At 42.7% G+C, this 23,121-nt stretch overlaps 1 protein-coding gene across 2 annotated transcripts in view; it reads left to right on the top strand.

The window, feature by feature from the left end:
• JOSD1 (Josephin domain containing 1) overlaps positions 1 to 23,121 on the top strand; it is a 155,446-nt gene that overhangs the window by 116,487 nt on the left and 15,838 nt on the right. The window contains exons 3-4 of one of the 2 annotated variants that reach the window (XM_018573190.1): positions 10,197 to 10,395; positions 17,333 to 17,339. In XM_018573190.1, the coding sequence (XP_018428692.1) occupies positions 10,197 to 10,395 (199 nt within the window). In that variant the 3' untranslated portion in view covers positions 17,333 to 17,339. The remainder of the gene's footprint in view (positions 1 to 10,196; positions 10,396 to 17,332; positions 17,340 to 23,121) is intronic. The other variant, XM_018573189.1, reaches the window with a different exon arrangement.

Below are 23,121 nucleotides of genomic sequence, written 5' to 3'. Positions count from 1 at the left end.
AGACCAACGTGTCGGAGAACCCCAGCCATAAAGTCCCAGCTCACTCTATCGAATGCCTTTTCTGCATCCGTAGAGAGTAGTATCATTGGGGTCCCCACCACCCTGGCCTGGTGAACAACATTGAGGGTTCTGGTGGTATTGTCCTTTGCTTCGCGCGCCGGCATGAATACCACCTGGTCCGGATGAACCAGCTGGGGAAGAAAGGGCAGCAGTCTGTTGACCAGGATCTTGGCAAACAGTTTTAAGTCTACATTGAGGAGCACAATTGGGCGGTAGTTGTTGCAAAGAGTGAGGTCCTTATCTGGTTTCGGGATCACCGAGATCCACGCATGTAGGGTGTCCACCGGAGGGGAGGACCCGGTCAGGATGGCATTATAGGCCTCCAGGAAGGGGTCCATCAGGGTGTCAGAGAAGCTTCTGTAATATGGGAGCGTGAAGCCATCCGGCCCAGGAGCCTTTCCCGCACTGGCTGACTTCAGCGCTAGCTTTAGTTCTAGAGGCTGGATCGGGGCTTCCATGCTATCCCTCGGCCGTAAGGGACGGCATCCCCGAGGCCCTGAGATATTGCTCAATAGCATCCAGTGGCGTCTGCCCGTGGGGTGAGGGGGGAGAAGACCCCAAGTTGTACAGGATCGCATAATACGGCTTAAATTCGGCCGCGATATCCGCAGACATCGTCACCTTACGGCCCGAGGAGGTGAGTACATGTGAGATGAGTCCGCCCCTGGGATCCCGGAGAGCATTGGCTAATAACCTCCCAGGTTTGTCTGCGTGTTCATATAAAGTCCTACGGCCTTTGAGTAATCTACCCTTGACTCTCTGAAAGATCAAAGTGTTCAATTCGGTCCTAACCTCCAGCAGCTCTGTCCCAGTCTCAACTGCCTGTGAACGCTTATGTTGAGTCTCTAGAGCACGGAGACGAGTCAACAGAAATGAGATCCGTGAGGACAATTCCCTCTTTCGCGCACCATGTTTGATAAGGATGCCTCTCATTACACATTTATGAGATTCCCATATCATGAACGGAGGGGCCGAGGAGGGGCCATTCGAGGTAAAGAAAGCGCGCAGTTCAGTGTCTAGGTCAGATTTAACCACAGGGTCTTGTAAGAGTGACTCATTGAGTCTCCAAGATGGGCAAGGAGATCTCGGGGCTAATAAATCAAGAGTCAGGTGTAGAGGGGCGTGATCCGATAACAATATGTTGTCTATAGATGCTCCCCGTACAATTGAGAGATCTTTGTGTTGTACAAATAGATAGTCGATACGGGAGTATCTTTGGTGGGGGGCGGAAAAATACGTAAAATCTTTCCCTCTGGGATGGCAGAACCTCCAGGTATCAGCTAAGTGGAGAAGGTGCAGTTCAGCCTTCAATTTTCTTAGACAACGGTAAAAGAGGTTCGAGGTCCCTGTCGAGACATCCCATAGCGGGTCAAGCGGGAAATTAAGGTCCCCGCCCATAATCAGGACCCCTCCATAAATTCCAAGAGGTGAGGTATCAGGTCTTGAACAAACCCCAAGTGGTCAGTGTTGGAGAAGTAGACGTTGGCAAATGTAAAATTGGGTATCCCCTAACTTTCCTTTTAAGGAGAATAAAGTGCCCGTTAACATCCAGTTGTTGGCTCCCAAAAGTCCAAGGAACGTCCCTTGATAACAATATACTCACTCCTTTGGATTTGGAGAGGGGGGAGGGGCAGTGGTACGACCAGGGAAAGTCTCTATTGTGGAGTCTGGGGATCTTGTCACTCTGAAAATGGGTTTCCTGGATAAATACCACCTGAGAGCGTGATCGCCTGAGATCAGACATCAGTCTAGACCGCTTCTGGGATGTTAAGCCCGCGGACATTCAGAGACGTCACCTTAAGGGGCCCCATGGCCGCAGTGGAAGGTTGCGGGGACCGGCTCGGGACCCGAGTCAAGGATACAGTTGGTGAGGCAGGGGAAGAGAGATGGGGAAAGAAGTAGAAGGGGGAGGGGAGCGAGAGCCTAGAAAGGAGACAAGGGAATAGCAAGAGGCCAAGAGACACAGTACACGTTATGTGGAACACAGTACTAGTCGGGTAATATAAAGTTCAAGTGCAAAACCCGTTCTTGGTGAACGGGGTAAACCTATGTGGGGGTGGGTACCAGCAAGGGTAATAGCACAGCAATAAACCTGCATAAGGCCAGGAGATGTTCCCCCGGAACATAAGGGTCAGTGCTAAGGAACCCCCATCCTGCATGCAGTCATACACATCCCGGAGCCATAGTAACATAACAATAGTTAACAAAGAAGTGCGGTCACTTCCGTGGCATGGCATACCTCAGCACTGAAAAACATAGGCAATCCCACATGTATTAGATAGGCGGGTTACTCACTGTTCGGCGAGGGGGTGTCCCCATGCGGTCCGTCTGACCACCCCCTTTTCCGTACGATGGGAAGCACAAGGGGGGGAGGAATCCCAGTCAGCGAGCCCCACAGGTGCACGAGCCCCCGCCGAAGACCACAGAAAGGGAGCCCAGGTTAACCTGTGAATAAACAAATGAGGTAATAACGGTTATATAACAAAAATACATATAACAGTAACAGGATCAACAGCCGTCATCGACCAGTAGGCCCAGCCCGCCCCCCTCCCGTAAATAAGGCCAGTGGAGTGTTCGTAGACTGCAACGACATGGGAGCCCATAGTTCCAACCTCGGAATACGTCCCCACCGGGGTGCAGGCCTGATGACAGTTTCGGATGGGAGGCAAAACGGTGGGTAAGCAAGGGGTCCAGCCGGACCTAAAATACGGGCCCAGCCTTCACATCACCCCCGCCAGCGAAAACATGGACCGGGAGATGGGTCAGGGCTCACTCCAAGTCGGGTGCGGGCGTGGAGAAGGCCTCCTTGCAGGACGTCTGCCACCTCGCAGGGGTGCCGATGAGGGCCGTGGCAGGGGACCCACCGAGGAAGAGAGAGGGACCATGAGGGAAGTCCAGCCAGCTTGGTATCGCAACAGCATCTGTTCCCAGAAAGTTGAACAGGTCTGGGAGCTGATCCGGGGCATGAAGGGCGAAGGAAGAGCCATTTTGCTGGATAATGAGGAAGGGATGGCTCCATCGATACGTGGCTCCCACCGCACGGAGCATATCCAGAAGCGGTTTCAAGATCCGTCTCATCCATAAGGTGTGGCGAGAAAGGTCTGGCATCACCTGGATCTGTGCACCATCAAACTCGACTGGGCCTTTGTGCCACGCCGCCCGGAGTATGGATTCCTTGACCATAAAGAAATGCACCCTGCATAGGACGTCTCGGGGGGCACAAGACATCTGGGTACGGTAAGTCTGAATCCTGTGGACCCGGTCCAGTTCGAGTGGATCGGTAGGGGGCTTCTCCAGCAGGAGATTTAGGAGCTGAGGATGCCTCCGGGATACCTTTCAGACGCAGGTTGTTCCGGCGGCTCCTATTTTCTGCATCATCCTGGTGCAGGAATAGCGTGGTCAAGCGCTGCTGAGCCTTGCCATGTGCACCCTCCAGGGCGGCAATGCGCTGCTATAACTGGGACGTGGACTGCTCCACCGTGGTGACTTGGGCTTCCAGGCAGGTGACCCGCTGCTGAACTACGTGTACCTCCTGTCTCAGCGCAGTCACGATTTTCGTGGCCATGTCGTCCAGGTCCCGTTTCGTCGGGAGCTGCGGGATGTAATGCCGCCAGTCGTCGGGTGCTTCCACAACCGAGGGCGCTGCAGGCCCGGAGGCCTCCGGGACCATGGAACACTCCTCGTCAGGGATGCGGGGCGTGAGAATGGGAGACCAGGAACATCCCGGCCGGGATGTAGGCTCCGCCATGGCTAAGGTAGGAGGCACCTGTCCTGTACGCTTCCCCGGGGGTGTTGCAGGAATAGGCCGCATGTGTCTGCGCCATGTTGGCCGGAACGGGAGCTTCCCCTGATGACCACGTTTTGTAGAAAAATTGTTGAATATCAGAGCCCGGGGTCAACGCAGAAGCACCGGGTGTCCGTTTAGATTGCGACATGCCGGAGCTCTGTTCCCCTGATCAAGGGGAACAGAGCTCCGGCAACGTGCGTCTTCACTCGGCCATGTCCTAGCCATGCTCCCCGGCTTCTCCATTTTTACATAAATGGCCTCTTTCACACCTGTTTTTTAACTCTTTTTTTTGTTCCCTAATGGCCAGGTCAGTATGCCTTATGGCGGTGGCATTTACAGTTCTGCTTTAGCGACCATGAACTTATATCAAAACTGTTCCATGAACGGTCCCCTTTAAATTAATAGCTGTCATCAGCGGCTCACAAGCCGCTGATGACAGCTATTAACAAAAATTCTGGGCTCCCCCCCACCCCAGCTGGCCGCCAGCATCTGGAGCCTTTCATCCCTGCATGGATCTCTCCCCGCTTGTAGGGGCTGAGGCAATGGGGATCCAAAAAAAATCTTCTTTGGGGGGATGGCGAAGGATTTGAAAATCAAATCAATGGGAAATATTGCAAAAATGGACACCACACCCCTAATATAGATAAACAACAACAAAAAAAGGAGATAGATGGGGCTTTTAAGGCGTCAAAAATTCAATTAGGGATAATATAACATAGTGATGACAAAATTACACAGTAAAATAACATTTATTAAAAGATTACATGATCCACATGATAAAAATATACCCACTAGTATCCATGATCAAACAGCATAAAACCTCCCTGGGCTCTGTACATGTGCATGATACATGCATAATAGATACAATGAACTTCTTATTTTAATCGATTTCATTATAATAAATAATTTTATAAATAGTCATCAAACTAAGATATACTGCGAGTTATTGGCCAAGACTGGACGCAGTACAGACTCGCAGTATATCTTAGTTTGATTATGACTATTTATAAAATTTTATAAATACACTTATTTTAAGAGCACTGATAGCAGCTACCCAATGGTATATAACCATTTCTATCTCCCCAAATGGGTTTAGAATATTCCAAAAGGACAGTTTGTGAGGGTGAGGAGAAATTGCACTTGGGAAGGAGAATATAATACACAGGCGGAAATTTTGGAGGACAGATTTAAGGAAAAAGTGCTATAGCACTGAGAGTGCTGATCTACATGATCTCTACTCCCTCAATTTTAGCCCCCTAATATCCCACTTGCAGATGGACTTGAAAGAATGTATTAAATCATCTTACTCCTGGGTTGGACGTGCAGGTATATTTAAAGATGAATGCACTTCCTCGCCTTCTGCATCTGTTCCAAACTGTTCCTATAGCTCTTCCCAAAGCCTTCTTCTCTTCAGTTGATGTGCTATTTCAAACTTTTCTATGCAACAACGGCAAGTCAATCCATCACTGGTGTCTCACTTGAATTTTCCGCAGCCTCGTTATTATATCATTTCGAAGATTCCCGCCATGTCGCCAAAACCTCCTTGACGCACTTGCTGAACGCAGCAAAAACTGATTCCTAGACACTGGAAATCACCCCGACTGCCCACTATTCAAGAGTGGCTCGCGCGAGTGGATACGGTGGCGGAAATGGAAGAGCTTATCCACTCCAGCAAAGAGGATATGTCTCGTCTCCTGAAGATTTGGAGACGGCATGGTACCTGTTCAAGGACTCTGACACATATACTACACTCATTAGATGAGTGATGTATCTCCTTCTCCTGGTATACTCCCGCAGCTCGTTCCTTTCCTTCCCCTACAGCCCCTTCTTCTTTTTTTTTTCTTCTCTTTCCTCTTCTCTTTTCCTCCATTTCTCTATTTTCCTTTCATCTGACTCTGGCCCTATCTCCTGGGTAAGTGGATGGGAGAATTTACGTTTTTCTTAATACTTGCTCCTTTCCTGCTCTTTCCTTCCCTTTCTTCTGCCCCTCCCGTGTCTCTTCCTCTTGTATTTACCTTCACCTTATGCCTTTATCGACCTCCCCTCTTCCTTCTCTGTCTTTCTCCCTAACCTCCCCTTTTTATATGTTTCCCAAGTACCTTTGACTGTGTATGCAATCCACCCTGCCCAGGAAATCTTTATCCGTCCCGCACCTAGTTTCTCCATTGCCTAAAGTGGTCTTTAAACTTTTTAGCATCACTATGGTTTAAGTATACCATGCATTGATACCAGTCTGCTTCACGATGGGCGGCATTGCGTGTTTTGACCACTATTTGGTTGCATGGTTATGTTACTTGGAGAGGCCCTCTCCGGTTCCCTGAATTCCCCCCCTCCCTCATCTGGAAATAAAATAAATTTAATTTCCTGTTTGTTTCAACTTGCCAAATGCTTGTACTTTTGACTCTTTAATAAAAAGTTACCTGTGGAAAAAATAAATAAAGTAGGGATGATGCAAAGGGAGAATATTTTGGAAACTAAAAAGAAGGATCAGAAGAACATTTATTTATCCTTTATCTTTCATTGCAGATTACACTGCTCAATACAGAGATTTTGAAAACATTAATAAACATTGGAACATCTTAAAAATGGATATTCATAGGTCCGTTAATTCCAACTAAACCCCAGGTAATTTATAGGATCCCCGGCTCTTAAAGATTTAATAGTGCACAATGTGGCAGACCCACCACCCATGGTCAAAAATTACTTTGGGAGTGTTGGATTCTATCCTTGCAAAAATAGTGTGGGATGACTAAAGAGGAGAAAGGTAGAAGGAGGACATTTTGTAATTCGCATTTTAACGGGAGGCGGATTGAAATAAAGGAGTTTGTTTCCTGGCACGCATCTTATGTATTAGGATGCCCTTGTGGCTTCCAATATGTAGGTAGAATGACCAGGTTTAGTAAACATATAAAAAATATTAAAAATGGGTTTGACCATCATAGTGTGTCGAGACACTTTAAGGAGGTTCATAATAAAGGATCCCACAGTTAAGATTTTTTTAATGGGATAGATAGGATTTACAGCCATTGGAGAGGTGCCAATAAAACAAGGATGATTTCCCAAAACAAAATGAATTTTGGATACACTAAAACCTAAAGGATTAAATATTGAACTGGACTTAAATTGTTTTATTATTAATAGTTAGTTTAAAAGGAGAGGATTGTGGTAGATAGTCTAATTAGGTGGATTGGATTATAATATTTCTGTTGATGTGGGAATAATTAATATATAGTGAGGATTTGTTATTGCAAAATACGGGAGTATATGTTATATAGTGGGCAGGTAAGACTGACATCTAGGGATGGTTTTAGATATTATATCTGCAGGGGGGTCTAAAAGGCAGATATGACCAACATGCTCGAAAAGGTTGTTTGGATGAAATGCGTCGAGGACGAGCGCGCACGTTGCCATATCTGCAAATGATCAGAGAGATACACCTGATGGTGTGATGTTTATCATGGAAAGTTAGGAGGGTTTAAAGTATTTACATCGACATCCAACCGTTCCTTTTGTACAGCGCTGATATACATCAGTTTTAAAGTAAGTTGTTTTTTTTTTAATATATATATATATTTTTGCGCAATAAACATACAGGTGAAACTCGAATAATTAGAATATCGTGCAAAAGCAATTGCAGTAAGTGCTGCAAAAGGGGCCCAAACCAAGTACTTGCTACATATGCATGCTTGTACTTTTCAGAGGTCCGATATTGTTCTATGTACAATCCTTGTTTTATTTATTGCATGTAATAATCTACTTTTTTTAAGTTGTGGATTTGGGGTTCTTGGGGTTTTCATGAGCTGTAAGCCATAATCATCACAATTATGACAAACCACGGCTTGAACTATCTCATATATTAGTTTCACCTTTTAAGTTGCATTAGTGAAATAAATGAACTTTGCACGATATTCTAATCGAGTTTCACCTGTATCTAAGCATTTTATGGTGGATGAAGTGTTAACAATATGGAAAGATCTTGTTAACGAGTGGAATTTTGGTGGCGTTCTAAAACCCAGTAAGGAGAGGAGTTGAGGTGTTTTAAGGATCGCTTGTATAATCTGGAGGATCTGGTGAGTGGCTAAGAAAGATTGATTGCACGAAGGTGGAGCACGGGGAATTATCTTTCAACTGGAACCAATTCATGCATGCAACCCTGTTTTATGAACTTTGGCACTATATCATGTATTTGTCACAACCAATCAATATTTGTTGACTATTTTGGGCACTTAATTATAATTATATTTTTTGGATTATTATGATATAATCCCTTGTGTTTCATACATGATTATTTTGACAATTTTGGGCACATAATTATATTTTCTTGGATTATGATCATATAATCCTTTGCTGTGTTTTACACGGGGAGGACTGTGAAGGTGGGAGATAGCGCGGTGTATTATTTTTGGACATAGTCCTGCCCAGGTTCTTCCTTCCCCCAGAAATAAAAATCCTATCTCTCTGATCTCTTGCTTAGACCTTGCAGTCCAGGAGTCATCTAATGGTGTGCTTTTCCATGAGGGTGCTGGGCTTGATGGTAGCCTTTTTAGAGAAGTTCCCTATGCCCAATTTCAATCCAGGCTGTTGCAGCTTATCATTCTGCCTACGTGGGGCAAACAGGTTCAGTCCTTGGACCTGCCCATTTGTTTGCTTGCCATATAATGGTGAATCTCAAACCTGTCCTTGGACTGAGAAAAATTCCTTCCTCCTGAGGATCTGGAAGGTGTTCACAATGGATGCCAATCTGTCTGTCTGTGGAGGAGTCCTTAAAAACCTCTCTATTCAAGGGACCTGGTTGACAGAGGAATCTCGTCTCCTGATCAACATCCTGGAGCTCAGGGCCATTCAATTGTCCCTTGCTGGACTCTTCAGTTACTGGGCCACCAGGATCCATTCAGACAATGCCACAGCTATGGTTAACATCAACCATCATGGAGACACCAGAAGTTGTGCTTGGACAAAACTTCATGTCCAAGCCCTATTCGCCATGCACATCCCAGGCGTGGAAAATTAGCAGACAGACTTCCTCAGTTGGCGGCCCTGACTTTTAAAGAGCCTTTTCTGGTTATCTACAAGGATAAGATAAAACTGAAACCTAAGGCTGGATTCTCACTGTAGCCTGTGAATGTAGCCTATGTGGTAATGCGCATACATAGTTGGGAACCAGCTACATAGGGAATAATGGGATTTCAACTTGCACTGCATCTTAACACAGCAAAATGCATAGGTTTTCTTGCATGAAAACAGACAAGTGTGAAAAGGCCTACTTTCTTCCTTAAGGTGGTGTCTGCCTTCCACCTTAACCATGACATTGTTTTACCATCCTTCTGTCCTGTACCAAAGCATCCTAAAGAAATATATCTTCACTGTTTGGATATGGAGCACATTGAGGGGAATTTATCAAAACTGGAGCTGCTGTGCATTGCAACCAATCAGCATCCACCTTTCATTTTCAAACAACCGAACAAACTGAAGAGAGAAGCTGATTAGTTGCCATATGCTTCTGCTCCAGTATTGATAAATTCCCCCCCTTGAGTTTACCTCTTTGCTACAGCTTTTATCTGTAAGTCTAACTTGTTTGTCATTCCTGAGGGCCCTGTTAGGGGGCAGACAGCTTCTTGTTCCACTATTGCTAGGTGCATTCAGCGAGATATCACTCAGGCCTGTGACTTGAAGAGTACACTTTCCCCCCTTTCCAATAAAGGCCAACACTATCAGGAACATGGATATTTATTGGGCCTTCTGGGATCAGGCTTTGGTTTTCCAAAATTGCAAGGCTGCCACCTTCATACTTCAGGTCTCTGTGCATGTTAGTTTTGGACATAAGGTTCTCCAGATGACTCTCTGATTGTGGGTCCTTTCTGTTATGGTTCCTTTTTGGGGTGAGTTGTTTTCATGGGCCTGTCAGCCATTGTTTGTTGGGTTGACGTCCCCCTTTGTTGGACTGCTTTTGGACATCCCATCCATTGAAGATAAGCTTCCTCTGTCCTGTGATGTAAGATCAAGAAAAGAGGTGGGGGTTTTTTTCCTGCATGTAAAAACCTTTTTTACATGGATCTATTTTTATATCACAGGACCCTTCCCTTGTTTTTTCTGTAATCCACTTTTTTGTACTGCCTGCGACCAAACTGAGGGCGGCTGGAAGTTGGATACATGTATACATGGCTGTCTTACAGCTTTGATGTGCCATTTTCTGTAACCTGAAGGTAACTGCATAACCCAGTGGTTAGGGATTTACTCTGTGTCCTGTGATGTACTCCTAAAAACTGATTTTACAGGTAAGACAAAAATCCTGTTTTTCGCTTTAGACTATTTTTGTCTTAATGTCATAACCAACTTATTCTTTTAACAGGGATGTTGGCTTGATCTCTCTTTGTAATGTCACTGGGTTCATTATGAATCTCCCATCAAGTCTGTCCTGGGGACCCTTAAAGCTCCCACTTAAGAGACAGCACTGGATATGTGTGCGTGAGGTCGGTGGCACTTATTTCAACCTGGATTCCAAGCTAAAGAGGCCCGAGCGGATTGGAAGTGATGATGATTTAAGGTAAAAGGTTTCATACAAGCAGTCTGCATGTCTTCTTAACCACACCAATTCCCTTTCAGTAACATACCAAATCTTCCTGAATCTGTTTCTGATATTTAACAGTAAAAGGTTTTAGAAAAGCTGTACCTTTTAATCATTAATATGCAATTCTTGACATTCCATCCAGTGACTTTGCCTAAGCTAAGATGTCATCAGTCTACTGCATGCAAGCAGAAGCTTTCCCTCAGTCTCTTCAGTTATCAAACTGCAAAATTGCCACTTTGTAACCAGTCAGAAGGAAGGATGTTGCTTCAGGGGCTGATCTGTGTCGGACATTTGTTAACACAGCCAAGAGCTGCATGGTCACCAGGATTTACATGACTGTGTAATTTCTGAGCTATCCATCTCGGTGTAAAAAGCAATGTAGATGCTGACACTGATAAATCCTAAACAGAAATACCTCAGTCCTTTTGGATTAAAAAAAAGATAAAGGCATTGTCAGGTGTAGTGATTTCTGGGAGAGGTAATAAATAATTTCTAAATGTCACATTTACACATTAATAGGTACACATGCACTATGCATGAAAAATATAGGTGACGGTGGTTCAAGAGAAGTAGCACCTTGCCTCAAATATTATACCCCAGCCAAGCATAACCTATTTACATCCCACAATCTTATTTCACCCATTTCCACTTCCTGCTATTGACATTTACTTGGAACCACAAGACCCCTAAAATACACTACTATCTACTTATTCTGCACAAATGCAATAGAGGTGTTGACCTACCTGACTTTGTCAATACTACAAATTGCTTGTCCTTGCCCAGTTGGTTGATTGATGTCATCACTCTACCACCAGACAATGGGTCCAGCTGGAGCTACACTCTCGATGCGCGCTAGAAGATATCTTTATTTGTATTCCTTTAGCATGACATGTGAATACAACGTTTCAGTGTCAAGAGACTTTGCCTGACGAATAGGTTCTGTGAGGCTCCGAAACGGTGTATTCACGTCATGCTAAAGGAATACGAATAAAGATGATATTCTGAAACACAAAGGTGTGCGGGCAACATACCTTGTAGATTATGTACGGTGGCGCCATCCACCAGTTGTTCCAGCACCTGTTGGATTCTGTGGTATAACAGTTCAGTGTGCCAACATATATTACAAGCCTCTCGATGCGCGCACCCTAGTTGAACTCAAAGGAATTTTTTTTAACCTGACTAACTATGTGGCCCCCTAACTCCCAACACTTACAGGCTTTCTGTCCTACATGTGATTATTTGGAAACTGTTACCAGACAATTGGGCTATTTTTGTGGTCAGCTGCTGTACTACGCAACTTTGTTTTCCTTTTTTTTTTTATTGTGGAATGGTGATGTACACGAATGTTTGTAACCTTAAATTTTGTGTCCTAAATAAAGTTTAAAAAAAATTTAATGCAAGGCCAAAGTTATACCCAACAACAGTTTTTTTGTTTTGTTTCAGTACCGTACCTTTTTTTTATTTTTTCTATTTTCTAACATTAAATTGGGGAGAAAAAGGGAAACATTAGGGAAAAATGCATTTCCATACACAACTTTTTATTAATTTGCGCAGCCCTAGCTTTTTGCCTCCTGAATATGATCAGCAGTCTCCTGACTAAAAGATTTAATAAAAGGGATATCCTTTTATTAGGAGAGCTGTTTACTCTTTTTCACATTACAATGTGAGGCACACAAAACAATTCTGTTCCTGTATATTGTTAGTGTACCTTTTATACTAACCGTGAAATTTTTGCCGTTTTGCAAACATGTTTTTTAATGACTGCTTGTATATGTTTGTATACATGTTTATACTCCTACACAGTGGCGTAACTATCACCATAGCGACCCATGCACTATCACCATCGCTATGGGGCCCAGGGCAGAGGCGCTGGTGGAGGAGATGTCCAGGGCCCAGCGGCGGTGGCCAAGGAGTCCAGGGCCCGGCGGTGCAGGAGAAATAGACCGGGGCCTTGTGGCAGAGGTGAAGGAAGCCAAGGCCCAGCAGCGGGTGGCTCGGTGCTAACGAGTAAGAGGACTGCAGGGAACAGGACCCCGACCAGCCCAACTGAGACCCTAAAGAGCCCACCATTGAAAGTCTATGGTGGGCTCTGCAGGGTCACTCTCTGGCGGGCTGTGTGGGTTAACTCTCAGGTGGGCTGTGCGGGGTCTTAGGTGGGCTCTGTTGGGTCTCGGGTGGGCTCTGCAGGATCTCATGTGGGGTCTATGGTGGGCTCTGCCGGGTCACTCTCAGGTGGGCTGCGCTGGGTCTCTGGTATGTGTGGGGTCTGCAGGGTCACTCTCTGGTGGGCTGTTTGGGGTCTCTGGTGGGCTTTGCAGCAGTAAGTGGTGGAGTGATGTGTTCTTGAGCTCTGATGTCAGAGCCAGCAGGAGCAGAGCTGAAGAGAAGGAGACTGAGACGGCGCAGGCACGGAAACGTGTTCTAGAGGTAGGTACTTTTTCTTTTTGCTATGAGGCCCTGTGATTTCTAGTTACACCCCTGCTCCTACAGTAAAATAAACTGTCATCCAGATGTATTTGTAAACAAGCAAAACAAATGGCAAACACACATCAATTCGTTACCAGCTTTACAGCAAGATGCACAGGGAAGGGCCTAATACAGTACAAACAACAAAAAGTTTTCCCAGCACACTCGCAAGCTAGCATGCAAAAAACCCGTCTAACCACTAAGGTTAAAAGCAGAGGTTTAGATACACGTCTTCTGCAGAAAATGTGAAAGCCGCACAGCCACATCAAGGCACCTCCATATAGTGCGGTCCTAACTCTAAACTATGAGAGTCTCCATCTTCTTGGAGCACATGCAAATGGGGGCAAAAATTTATGTCCGTATATTTTCTTTTTCTAGTTGCCATAATGTGGTATTTACCTGAAATTACATTTGTTCTGGAAAGAAAATTGGCCAATAACTAGGGATGCTCCCTGTGCCACACTATACAGTGTTCTGGTCTGGAGTCTGAACATGTGCTCATCTATTTTCCCCACTATGGGGATACAAGCCTTAGTTAGCAATGGCATGATAAATATTAATTTCATGTTCTTCATAATATTAAGAAACTGACCTAAAATCATGATTTTGTATTGCTTTAGAAAAAATTTGACCTTTCCCTTTAAGAAAAAGTATTGGTAATTGGTAGTGGCGAGTGCTTTAAAATAAGTATCGGTACTCGTACTCGGTCTTAAAAAAGTGGTATCGGAGCATCCCTACATAACATTTTCCTCCATTCGCACATATGGAATGTACATGCAATTTTACAGGGTGAATGGCTCTGCACCCCTTAGTGTTAGGACGTGTTGGTATTAATGGGAAGAGGGGGGTATTTTCATTATGATTGTACCATACCCCCTCTGCTTTGTCGGGTCAGCTACCGCTCTGAGGATTGGTAAGCCATAACACAACCTCTTTTGGAGTTTCTTTACTGTGCTTTTGCCCATTCATTTTCTTTTCCTGACTCACACTAAACTGGGAACACACTGCTATGACGTAAGTGCCTGTGTGCATGAAATGTGGCAAAGGTTTCAATTAATTGCTTGTGTGATACTTTTATGAAAGAAAGAAGAACATTGTTGGTGTGCAATCTGATTTTTTTTGTGTGTGTGTAGTGGACACAGGCTGCGACTCTGCATATTAGTAGGGAGTCCAGGCCCCTACAAACAGGTACACTGGGTCGCCACTCCTGTCTACAGTTCTGGGACCCTAGGCACCCTTCAGCCTCCATGCGGTCAATATTTTTCTTAACCCTATGCTCTGCTCATTCTCCCCATTACTCCCTACTTCCAGGGCCCTCTCCAGCACCCTCCAGGGCACCCTCCTCTTCCCTGCTGTCTATAAAGAAGTTTACTGCAGTAATGGTGACATTTATGAGAAAACAAAATGCCTGATCTTTTGTAATCGTCACGGGAATGCAAGCAGGCCCCCTCTCCTTCCCCTTCGGAGTCCCCCTCCTGACCTTCTACTGTCTGCTTCTGCACACCCTGGGGCTGCTTCCCATTCTGTAGACTCAGTGCAGGAAGAGGACTTGTCTGCTGACATTTCATTCAAGATTTCTGGTTTTATTCTTGTTTTTCCTCTCGGTTGCTGTCCTGGATGTCGACTGAGAAAAACTAGAGTTAATATTACTAGTAACATAGTTTCCAGGAGACTCCCAGGACAGCAGGTCTTACTGCCCTACATTATGTTTTATATTTGTATGTCTTTTAAACTATCCTACAGTTCTCTTGGAAAACTGAGCAGCCCTGTGGGATTCAACTATGGCCTAACCTTTTTCAGCTCATTAGTTTTCTTTAGGACCACAGGAGAACATGTACTATGTCCTTCTGTGACCCAAAACTCTATTGCCCGCTATATGCTGACAGTGCAGAGCCATTCTACAGCTGGGAAAGATCCTGTCAATATTGTCGGGATCCACCCCGCTACCTGATTGACAGTCAGCGCTGGAGGAACGGAGAGTGGAGTGGAGAATCCCTGTGGGGAGCAGTGACTTAATCACCACTCTCTTCAGGGAGGAGATCAGGAAATGAGCGATCAGCGGTATGTGATTGCTTTCTTTCTCGAACTCTAGAGCCGACATGTGAAAACTTCAGTGTCGCACATACGGCTCGAATTATGGGGATGAGTGTATTTCACTCTCCCCATAATTCTCCTTTAAATACTTCTTGTTTAAAGTATTTCCTGTTCTGGTGTTTGGAGTCTCACTCTCTCAGGTTCTGTCCTGGAAGTCTTCTGGAAACTGGAGTTACTGGTAATAGTTACTCCTTCATATGGCACAGAAATGTACTGAAGTTGCAGGAAATATAATTCAGGGTAACAGTGACACACTGCCATATTTTACATAAAAGTTTGCACAGCAAACTTGGGTTCCCTTTTAAAGATGTATGTGATTCCCACTCATCCTTTTATATTTCATAGCTCTCGACTATAACTGATTTGCAAGGGCTGACAGAGGCTTTGAATTTGTCTAAGAGAGCCATATTTTTTAACAAATTTAATTGCCTTGCATTAAATTTGATTTTGGCTTGCTAATGAGGCCCCAATTTTCTTGACCCTTGATCTAAGCCCCACCCATCCGTACAACCCCTGGGCAATGCAAATGCTCTTAAGAGCCAATGCTCTCATTGTACAGGAGGCAGGTGAATGACACTTGGTGTCGGGGTCAAGCATTATTAGTAGCAGGGCACTAAAGATGCATGTCTAGACAAAGGAAGTAAACCAGCTCTTTTAGTGTTAGCTAGTCAGAATATATGAAAGGTCCACTTAAATCCCAAAATGCTAGTGTTTTCCTTTATTGCTAGCTGTATTGCATTCCTGTATTTATCCCAGTTGGCTGTAAGAGTATGGCACCTTGGGAGCAATGGAACGCTCTCTAAAAAGTCACCCACACATTTTATTTTTTTAAATTGTATCTGAACCCAGAAACAAAAATTTAATATATACCGGATGATCCTAGTTATAACGCACTTGCTATCCTTTTGTGGCTATGTTTAATCATCCAGTGTATATGAAGGGAGCCATGGTTGCCACCCAGGCTGCTGAAAAAGAAAATGAATGCAGCCACCACATCTAGGCACTGGTAAACTGCATTATACTTTTTGTTTTTGGCAGTGTTCATTTTCACAGCAAATTTTGATTTAGTTTGGTCATAGTCTATTGATATGGTCCAGAGACAAAATTAAGGTGAATAAAGCACCTGGACCAGATGGCTTACACCCATTTGTCCTCAAGAATTGAGCTGTGTAATTTCAAAGCCATTGTTCTAATGACTGGCTCTCTAATGACTCTCTAATGACTGGCTTGGTACCGACTGGCTTGGTACCGATTGATTGGCGCAAGGCCAATGTGGTGCCTATATTTAAAAAAGGATCAAAGTCTTTAGCAAGTAATTACAGGCCTGTAAGTTTAACTTCAATAGTTGGCAAGATAGTTGAAAGTTTGATCAAGGATCACATGCAATTGTTTTTGCTTGAAAATAATATCATAATCGATAGTCAGCACGTATTCACAAAAGACAGAAGTTGTCAAACAAACCTACTTTCTTTTTATGAGGAAGTGAGTAAAAAAATTGGACAGAGCAATGGCTGTGGATATAGTATACTTGGACTTTGCAAAAGCGTTTGACACAGTTCCCCACATGCGGCTAATGTATAGGTTAAGGTCAGTAGGTATAGAGTATTCAATCTGTAATTGGATAGAAAACTGGCTTAAAGACCGTATTCAGAGAGTGGTGATCAACGATTCATACTCTGAATGGTCTGAGGTTATTAGTGGTGTCCCCCAAGGTTCAGTTTTGGGCCCCTTACTGTTTAACCTATTTATAAATTATATAGAGTTGGGGATTAAAAGTTCTATTTCTGTGTTTGCAGATGACTCCAAGTTATGTAGTGGAATACATTGAATACATTGAATGCATTGTATGAGTGGGCATCTATTTGGCAAATTAGGTTTAATGTTGAGAAATGTAAAGTTATGCACTTGGGGACTAAAAACATGCATGCGTCATACACTCTAGGGGGGAGTCTGTTTGGAGGAGTCAATGATGGAGAAAGATCTGGGTGTTCTGGTAGATCATAGACTCAATTATGGCTTGCAATGTCCAGCTGCAGTTTCTAAAGCAAGCAAAATACGTTTTGTATTTAATGGGGTATAGACTCCAGAGATAGATACATAATCCTGCCCCTGCACAAAGCATTAGTAAGACCTCATCTGGAATATGCAGTTCAGTTTTGGGCACCAGTTCACAAAAAGGATGTTGTGGAACTGGAAAAAGTGCAGCGAAGGGCAACTAAACTCATAAGAGGCTTCTCTGGAGAAGAGGCGATTTGGGGGGGGGCAGGATCACCATGTATAAATACATAAATTGTCCGTATAGTGTGCTTGGTGCCAAATTATTCACTTTAAGGTCACTGCAAAGGACAAGGGGGCACTTTTTGCGTCTGGAGGAAAAGAGGTTTAACCTTTGCATACGGAAAGGATTCTTCACAGTTAGAGCTGTGAAAATGTGGAATGGACTCCCCCAGGAGCTAGTTCTAGCTAGCTCAGTTAATTGTTTAAAAATTAAATTTGGATGTATTCCTAAATGCACAGCATATTACTGGATATTGAGTTCTTATAGGTATATTAAGCATCAGATTGTTGATCCAGGGAATATCCGATTGCCTTATGGGATCAGGAAGGATTTTTGTTCCCCTATTGGAGCAAATTGAACCATGCTTTATAGGGTTCTTTTTTCCTTCCTCTGGATCAACGGTGGGTAATTGGGTGCATAGTGTTCTGTTTAGGCTTTTTTTTCCATACCTCTATAGGTTAAACTCGATGGACGTGTCTTTTTTTCAACCTGACTAACTATGTAACTATAAAACTGAATGGCATTTTAGTCAAAAGACTGTTCGTCATTTTAGTCATCTGAATTGTTTTAGTTAACTAAATATCATAAGTAGCTTTAGTCTACTAAAAACTAGTGGGTTTAGTTAAAGTGTAATTTAAGAATTTCAATTTAAGGCTTGAACATGCAATACAGGCACATAGTTACATAGTATTTGAGGTTGTTACATGGTATTTAGTCCATCAAGTCCACATGGTATTTAGTCCATTAAGGCTTGAACATGCAATACAGGCACATAGTTACATAGTATTTGAGGTTTGAGTTACATGGTATTTAGTCCATCAAGTCCAACCTATTAGGATTTCATTCTAGGAGTACCTGTACCCCTGTATATTGCGGTCCCTTAAGAAATCGTCCAAAGGTTTCTTGAACAATTCCACATTATTTGCTGAAATCACCGCCTGTGGCAGTGAGTTCCAGACCCTAACTGATCTTACTGTGAAGAACCCCCTTAGCCCCTTGTGGTGGCCTCTAGTTTTTGTAATGGAGTTAATTTTAAACAGTTTATCGCTAATGTTGCTACCACCATTGAACATTTTGTACATGGAGATCATATCCCCCCTTAATCTCCTCACCTCCAATGTGAACATGTTTAAATTTAGTAGCCTTGTCTCGTAGCTCTGGTCCTCCATACCCCTAATTAGTTTGGTTGCCCTCCGCTGGACTTTTTCCAACTCAAGGACATCTTTTCTTAGTACTGGTGACCAGAACTGGACCGCGTACTCCAGATGAGGTCGAACCAATGATCTATAAAGTGGCAAAATTATAGACTTGTCCCTGCAATACATCCCCTTTTTAATACAGGACAAGACCCTGCTAGCTTTGTTTACAGCAGCCTGGCACTGCAAACTACCTTTCAGTTTGTGGTCTACAATGACCCCCAAATCCTTCTCCATTTCTGACTTCCCTAGCGGCATACCCATAATTGTATAACCCATTTGTTTATTTTTAATTCCAAAGTGCATTACTTTGCATTTATCGACATTAAACCTCATCTGCCACATTAATGCCCACTCCCCTATTTTATCCAGGTCCTCCTGTAATGTTATAATGTCTAAGTCCGTGTCTATTACCCTCCCAATTTTGGTGTCATCCGCAAACACGGAAATATCGCTGTTAACACCCTCCCCGATGTCATTAATAAATAAGTTGAACAATATGGGACCCAGCACAGAACCCTGAGGCACACCGCTCATTACACTAGTCCAGTCTGAAAAGGTGCCATTTACAGATACATATTTAACTTTTATCTTGACAGTAGATTAAACCAAGTCTTATAAAGAAACAATAATTGGTATTTTTAACAAAGGATCAGTAATTTAGATATGCATTGATTAGAACAACTTGCATATAACATTCTTAATTCTTTCAAGCAGAAGTGCAACTCTAAAATATTTAAATAAAATACTATATTGGCTGTAATGCTATTGCACATATTACCTATTAACCGTCTATTTAGGATGGAAGTCCAAAGAGATTATTTCTGATTTGGATCTCTTCTCAAATCGTCTCTCCCTAACATTTATTCTAGTTTTAGTTAGTTGACTAAAATGTAAATATATTTTCGTTATAGTTTGTCATCATAACTTCGTTTTTATTTAGTTTTAGTATAAAACAGGTTTTGAGCCACCCAAAAGAACTGGACACCACAACCCTAAATATAAAATAGTAACAACAAAATCTGAGGGAAAATTGGGCTTTTAAGGTGTCACTCTAGGCATGAAAGACACATTTATATTACAAACCAATCTTTATAAAAAAATTGTTAATAAATGACATCTATATACAAACAATCCCACTTGTACTGTATTGTGTATCAGCAGCAACTCCCTTGATACAGTATTGTCTAAAATACCTTTGGCATTAGGCCTCCCTGGACCCCACAAACACATTCTATGTATCAACAGTTAATAAATAATTTTCCAAACATCGATTTTCTTATGAACATTAATTTGTCACATAATGTCGTTGCAATTACCATTTATTTTGTTTGTCTAGATTTAGTCACTGAAAAAGTGTTGTTGTTTATGAAAACTATGACAAATTTCTTAACTTTAGTACACGAAATGAACACTGGTTTTTGGTTAAGCAGACCTTTCACCCCAAATTGGACAAGTCTTTGTCATTCTAATCCCCCTTTTTGAAAAGCTATTAAGGTACTGGTTAAAACTGCAGCATTTTTTTTAAAGCACTTATTAGCTCCCTGCTTACCAGGCCTTCAGTTGAGTGACTGATGACGTAGTCAGTGCCATAATGTGTTACCCAAAAATATTCAAATAAAAATGATTACAAGACTGTACAAAATATAAAGAAAAATAAACCAATTACCGATACCTTCGTGGCTGGTGTGACGGGGACAAGAGAGGAGGATTATTGTGTAGGACGGCTTTCACTATCACTAACGGAATCACTGCTATCTCTTGACGCAATGGAATCTTGTAGATATTGTAGTTAGAGAGATTTTTTAAAAAAGTACATGATTTTATGAATTATTTAAAAAAAATCAAATTCAAAATGGCCGCCGACCTTGGTGACCTCTGGAAGCCATATTGTATTTGACAGTTATGATGTTGAGTTATCATATGTATAACAAGTTTAACATTCTTCACTAGTGATCTAAATGCACATTTATGCAATTGGATGCAATGTCAAAAAGTGATAGGCTTGTGGTGGCCATATTGATTTGGGGATCGGGCCTGGTTTTACAACCGTGGTAGTAGAGGTAGCCCTGGGCATATGTGCAAAGTTTTGAGTTATTCTGATAAATGGTTTCAGAGTTTAAGTTGTTTGCAGAATATTGCACCATCCAAAATGGCTGCCAAACCATGTGGTTACATGACTTGTAATAAACATATATGAGTGCAGAACTGAACATATCCTGAAATATTAATTTGTATATCTGTAGCCTTAGCGGTTATGAAAAAAACAGATGTTTGAAAATTGTCAGAAATAGGTTTGCTTAAACCAAGATGGCCACCAGAGCACATGACCTATGACCTTTATGTTTCCAAGGTTTAAACACAGCACAGTCCTCTACAATTGTTCCAAATGTCATGAGTTTTTACATAACGGTGTGGCAATAATTAGCATATGAAAAAAAAGCATCAAAATAATAGAAATATTTGTCGAATTTGACACAATTCAACATGGCCGCCGAACCATGTGACCAATTGACTTGTAATGATCAGTTGTGAATGCAGATCATACCATGACTATACACAGCAATTTGTAGATCTGTAGCTGAATATAATCACCTAAAACAAGATGGCTGCAAGGCAATGTGACCTATGATCTTTATGTTGCAAAAGTTTGGGCATAGCATAGAGCTGTACCATTGGGCCAAGTTGCATCAGTTTGTGAGTAACAGTGCTAGGGATGTCCCGATGCCACTTTTTCAGGCCCAAGTACAAGTACTTCCCCTCATGTACTTGCCGATACCAATTACCGATACTTTTCCTTAAAGGGACAGGTGACTTTAAATGATCCATAGTACAACTACATGTTCTGTATTATGGATCATTGTTGGAAGAGCACATTCTACAATCATGATTTAACCTATTCATGTTAGCAGCGGAGAATTGTAACTCTATTGCTGGAGTGTAGTGGAGGTATATGTGCTGTACATATGTACTACATATACATTACACACGTCCAGTACACTATAGCAATAGATTTACAGCCAGCCCCATCCCAGCTTCCCTCACTCAGTTTCACTCCGATCTCTGGTGCCTCTCGTAGTCGGCGCTGGGCAGGATTGCTGCATCACGTCTCGGTGCTCAGCTTGTGGGAGGCGCTCACAATTCTGCCCTGCTAACATGAATGGGTTAAATCATGATCCGCAGTACATATGTCCCGTACACTGCAGTAATAGAATTACAATTCTCCCCTGCTAACATGCATAGGTTAAATCATGATCCATAGTAGAGGATAGTACATAACATGTAGTTGTACTATGGATCATTTAACCCATTCATGTTACCAGGGGATCATTGTAAATCTAATGCTGCAATGTACGGGACATTTGTGCTGTATATGTACAGTACATATAGATATACAATTCTGCACTGCTAACATGAATGGGTTAAATGATCCCTAGTACAGGGCTACATATAGATCATTTAATCCATTCATGTTAGCAGAGTATAATTGTAAATGTATTGTCTGCACTATATGAGCAGTGTGTACTCTATATGTAGTACATATAGAGTATATACTGCTCATACAGTGCAGAGAATACATTTACAAATTCAAAATGGCCGCCGACCTTGGTGACCTCTGGATGTCATTTTGTATTTGGCAGTTATGATGTTGAGTTATCGTATGTATAACATACTTCAATAGTGATAGAAATGCACATTTATGCAATTTGATGCAATGTTAAAAGTGATTGGCTTGTGGCGGCCATATTGATTTTGGGATCGGGCCTGGTTTTACAACCGTGGTAGAAGAGGTAGCCTTGGGCATATGTGCAAAGTTTGGGGTTATTCTGATGAATGGTTTCAGAGTTTGTTTGCAGAATATGGCACAATCCAAAATGGCTGCCAAACCATGCGGTCACATGACTTGTGATAAACATATATGACTGGAGAGCTCAGTATAATCTCGCATATTAATTTGTATATCTGTAGTCTTAGCGGTTATGAAAAAACAGATGTTTGGAAATTGTCAAAAACAGGTTTGCTTAAACCAAGATGACCGCCAGAGCATGCGATCTATTACCTTTATGTTGACAAAGATTAAAAACTACACAGTTCTCTACCATTGGGCCAAATTTCATGAGTTTTTACATCACGTTGTGGCTATAATTAGCATTTGAAAAAAAGAACATCAAAATGATAGAAATATTGGACGAATTTGACACAATTCAATATGGCCGCCGAACCAGGTGGTCAATTGACTTGTAATGTTCAGTTGTGAATGCAGATCATACCATGACTATACACAGCAATTTGTACATCTGAAGCTTGATCAGTTTCTGAGAAATGGATGTTTGAATATGGAGCTGAATATAATCGCCTAAAAAAAGATGGCTTCCAGGCAATGTGACCTATTACCTTTTATGTTGCCGAGGTTTAGTCATAGCATAGAGCTCTACCATTGGGCCAAGTTGCATCAGTTTGTGAGTAACAGTGTGCTTATTACAGGCTTTTGAACAAAAGGCCATAACAATAACACTAAACACCATTGGCTTGCAGCGGCCATTTTGATTGTGGGATTGGGCCTATTTCTACAACCGTGGTAGAAGAGGTTGCCCTGGACATATGTGCAAAGTTTTGTGCTATTCTGATAAATGGTTTCAGAGTTTAAGTTGTTGACAGAATATTGCACAAT

This window comes from Nanorana parkeri, unplaced genomic scaffold, assembly GCF_000935625.1.
Source record: "Nanorana parkeri isolate BGI_ZX_2015 unplaced genomic scaffold, ASM93562v1 scaffold2266, whole genome shotgun sequence".
NCBI lineage: Eukaryota > Metazoa > Chordata > Amphibia > Anura > Dicroglossidae > Nanorana > Nanorana parkeri.
The sequence above is the reverse complement of the archived record's forward strand: the minus strand, read 5'-3'. Positions and strand labels throughout refer to the sequence as shown.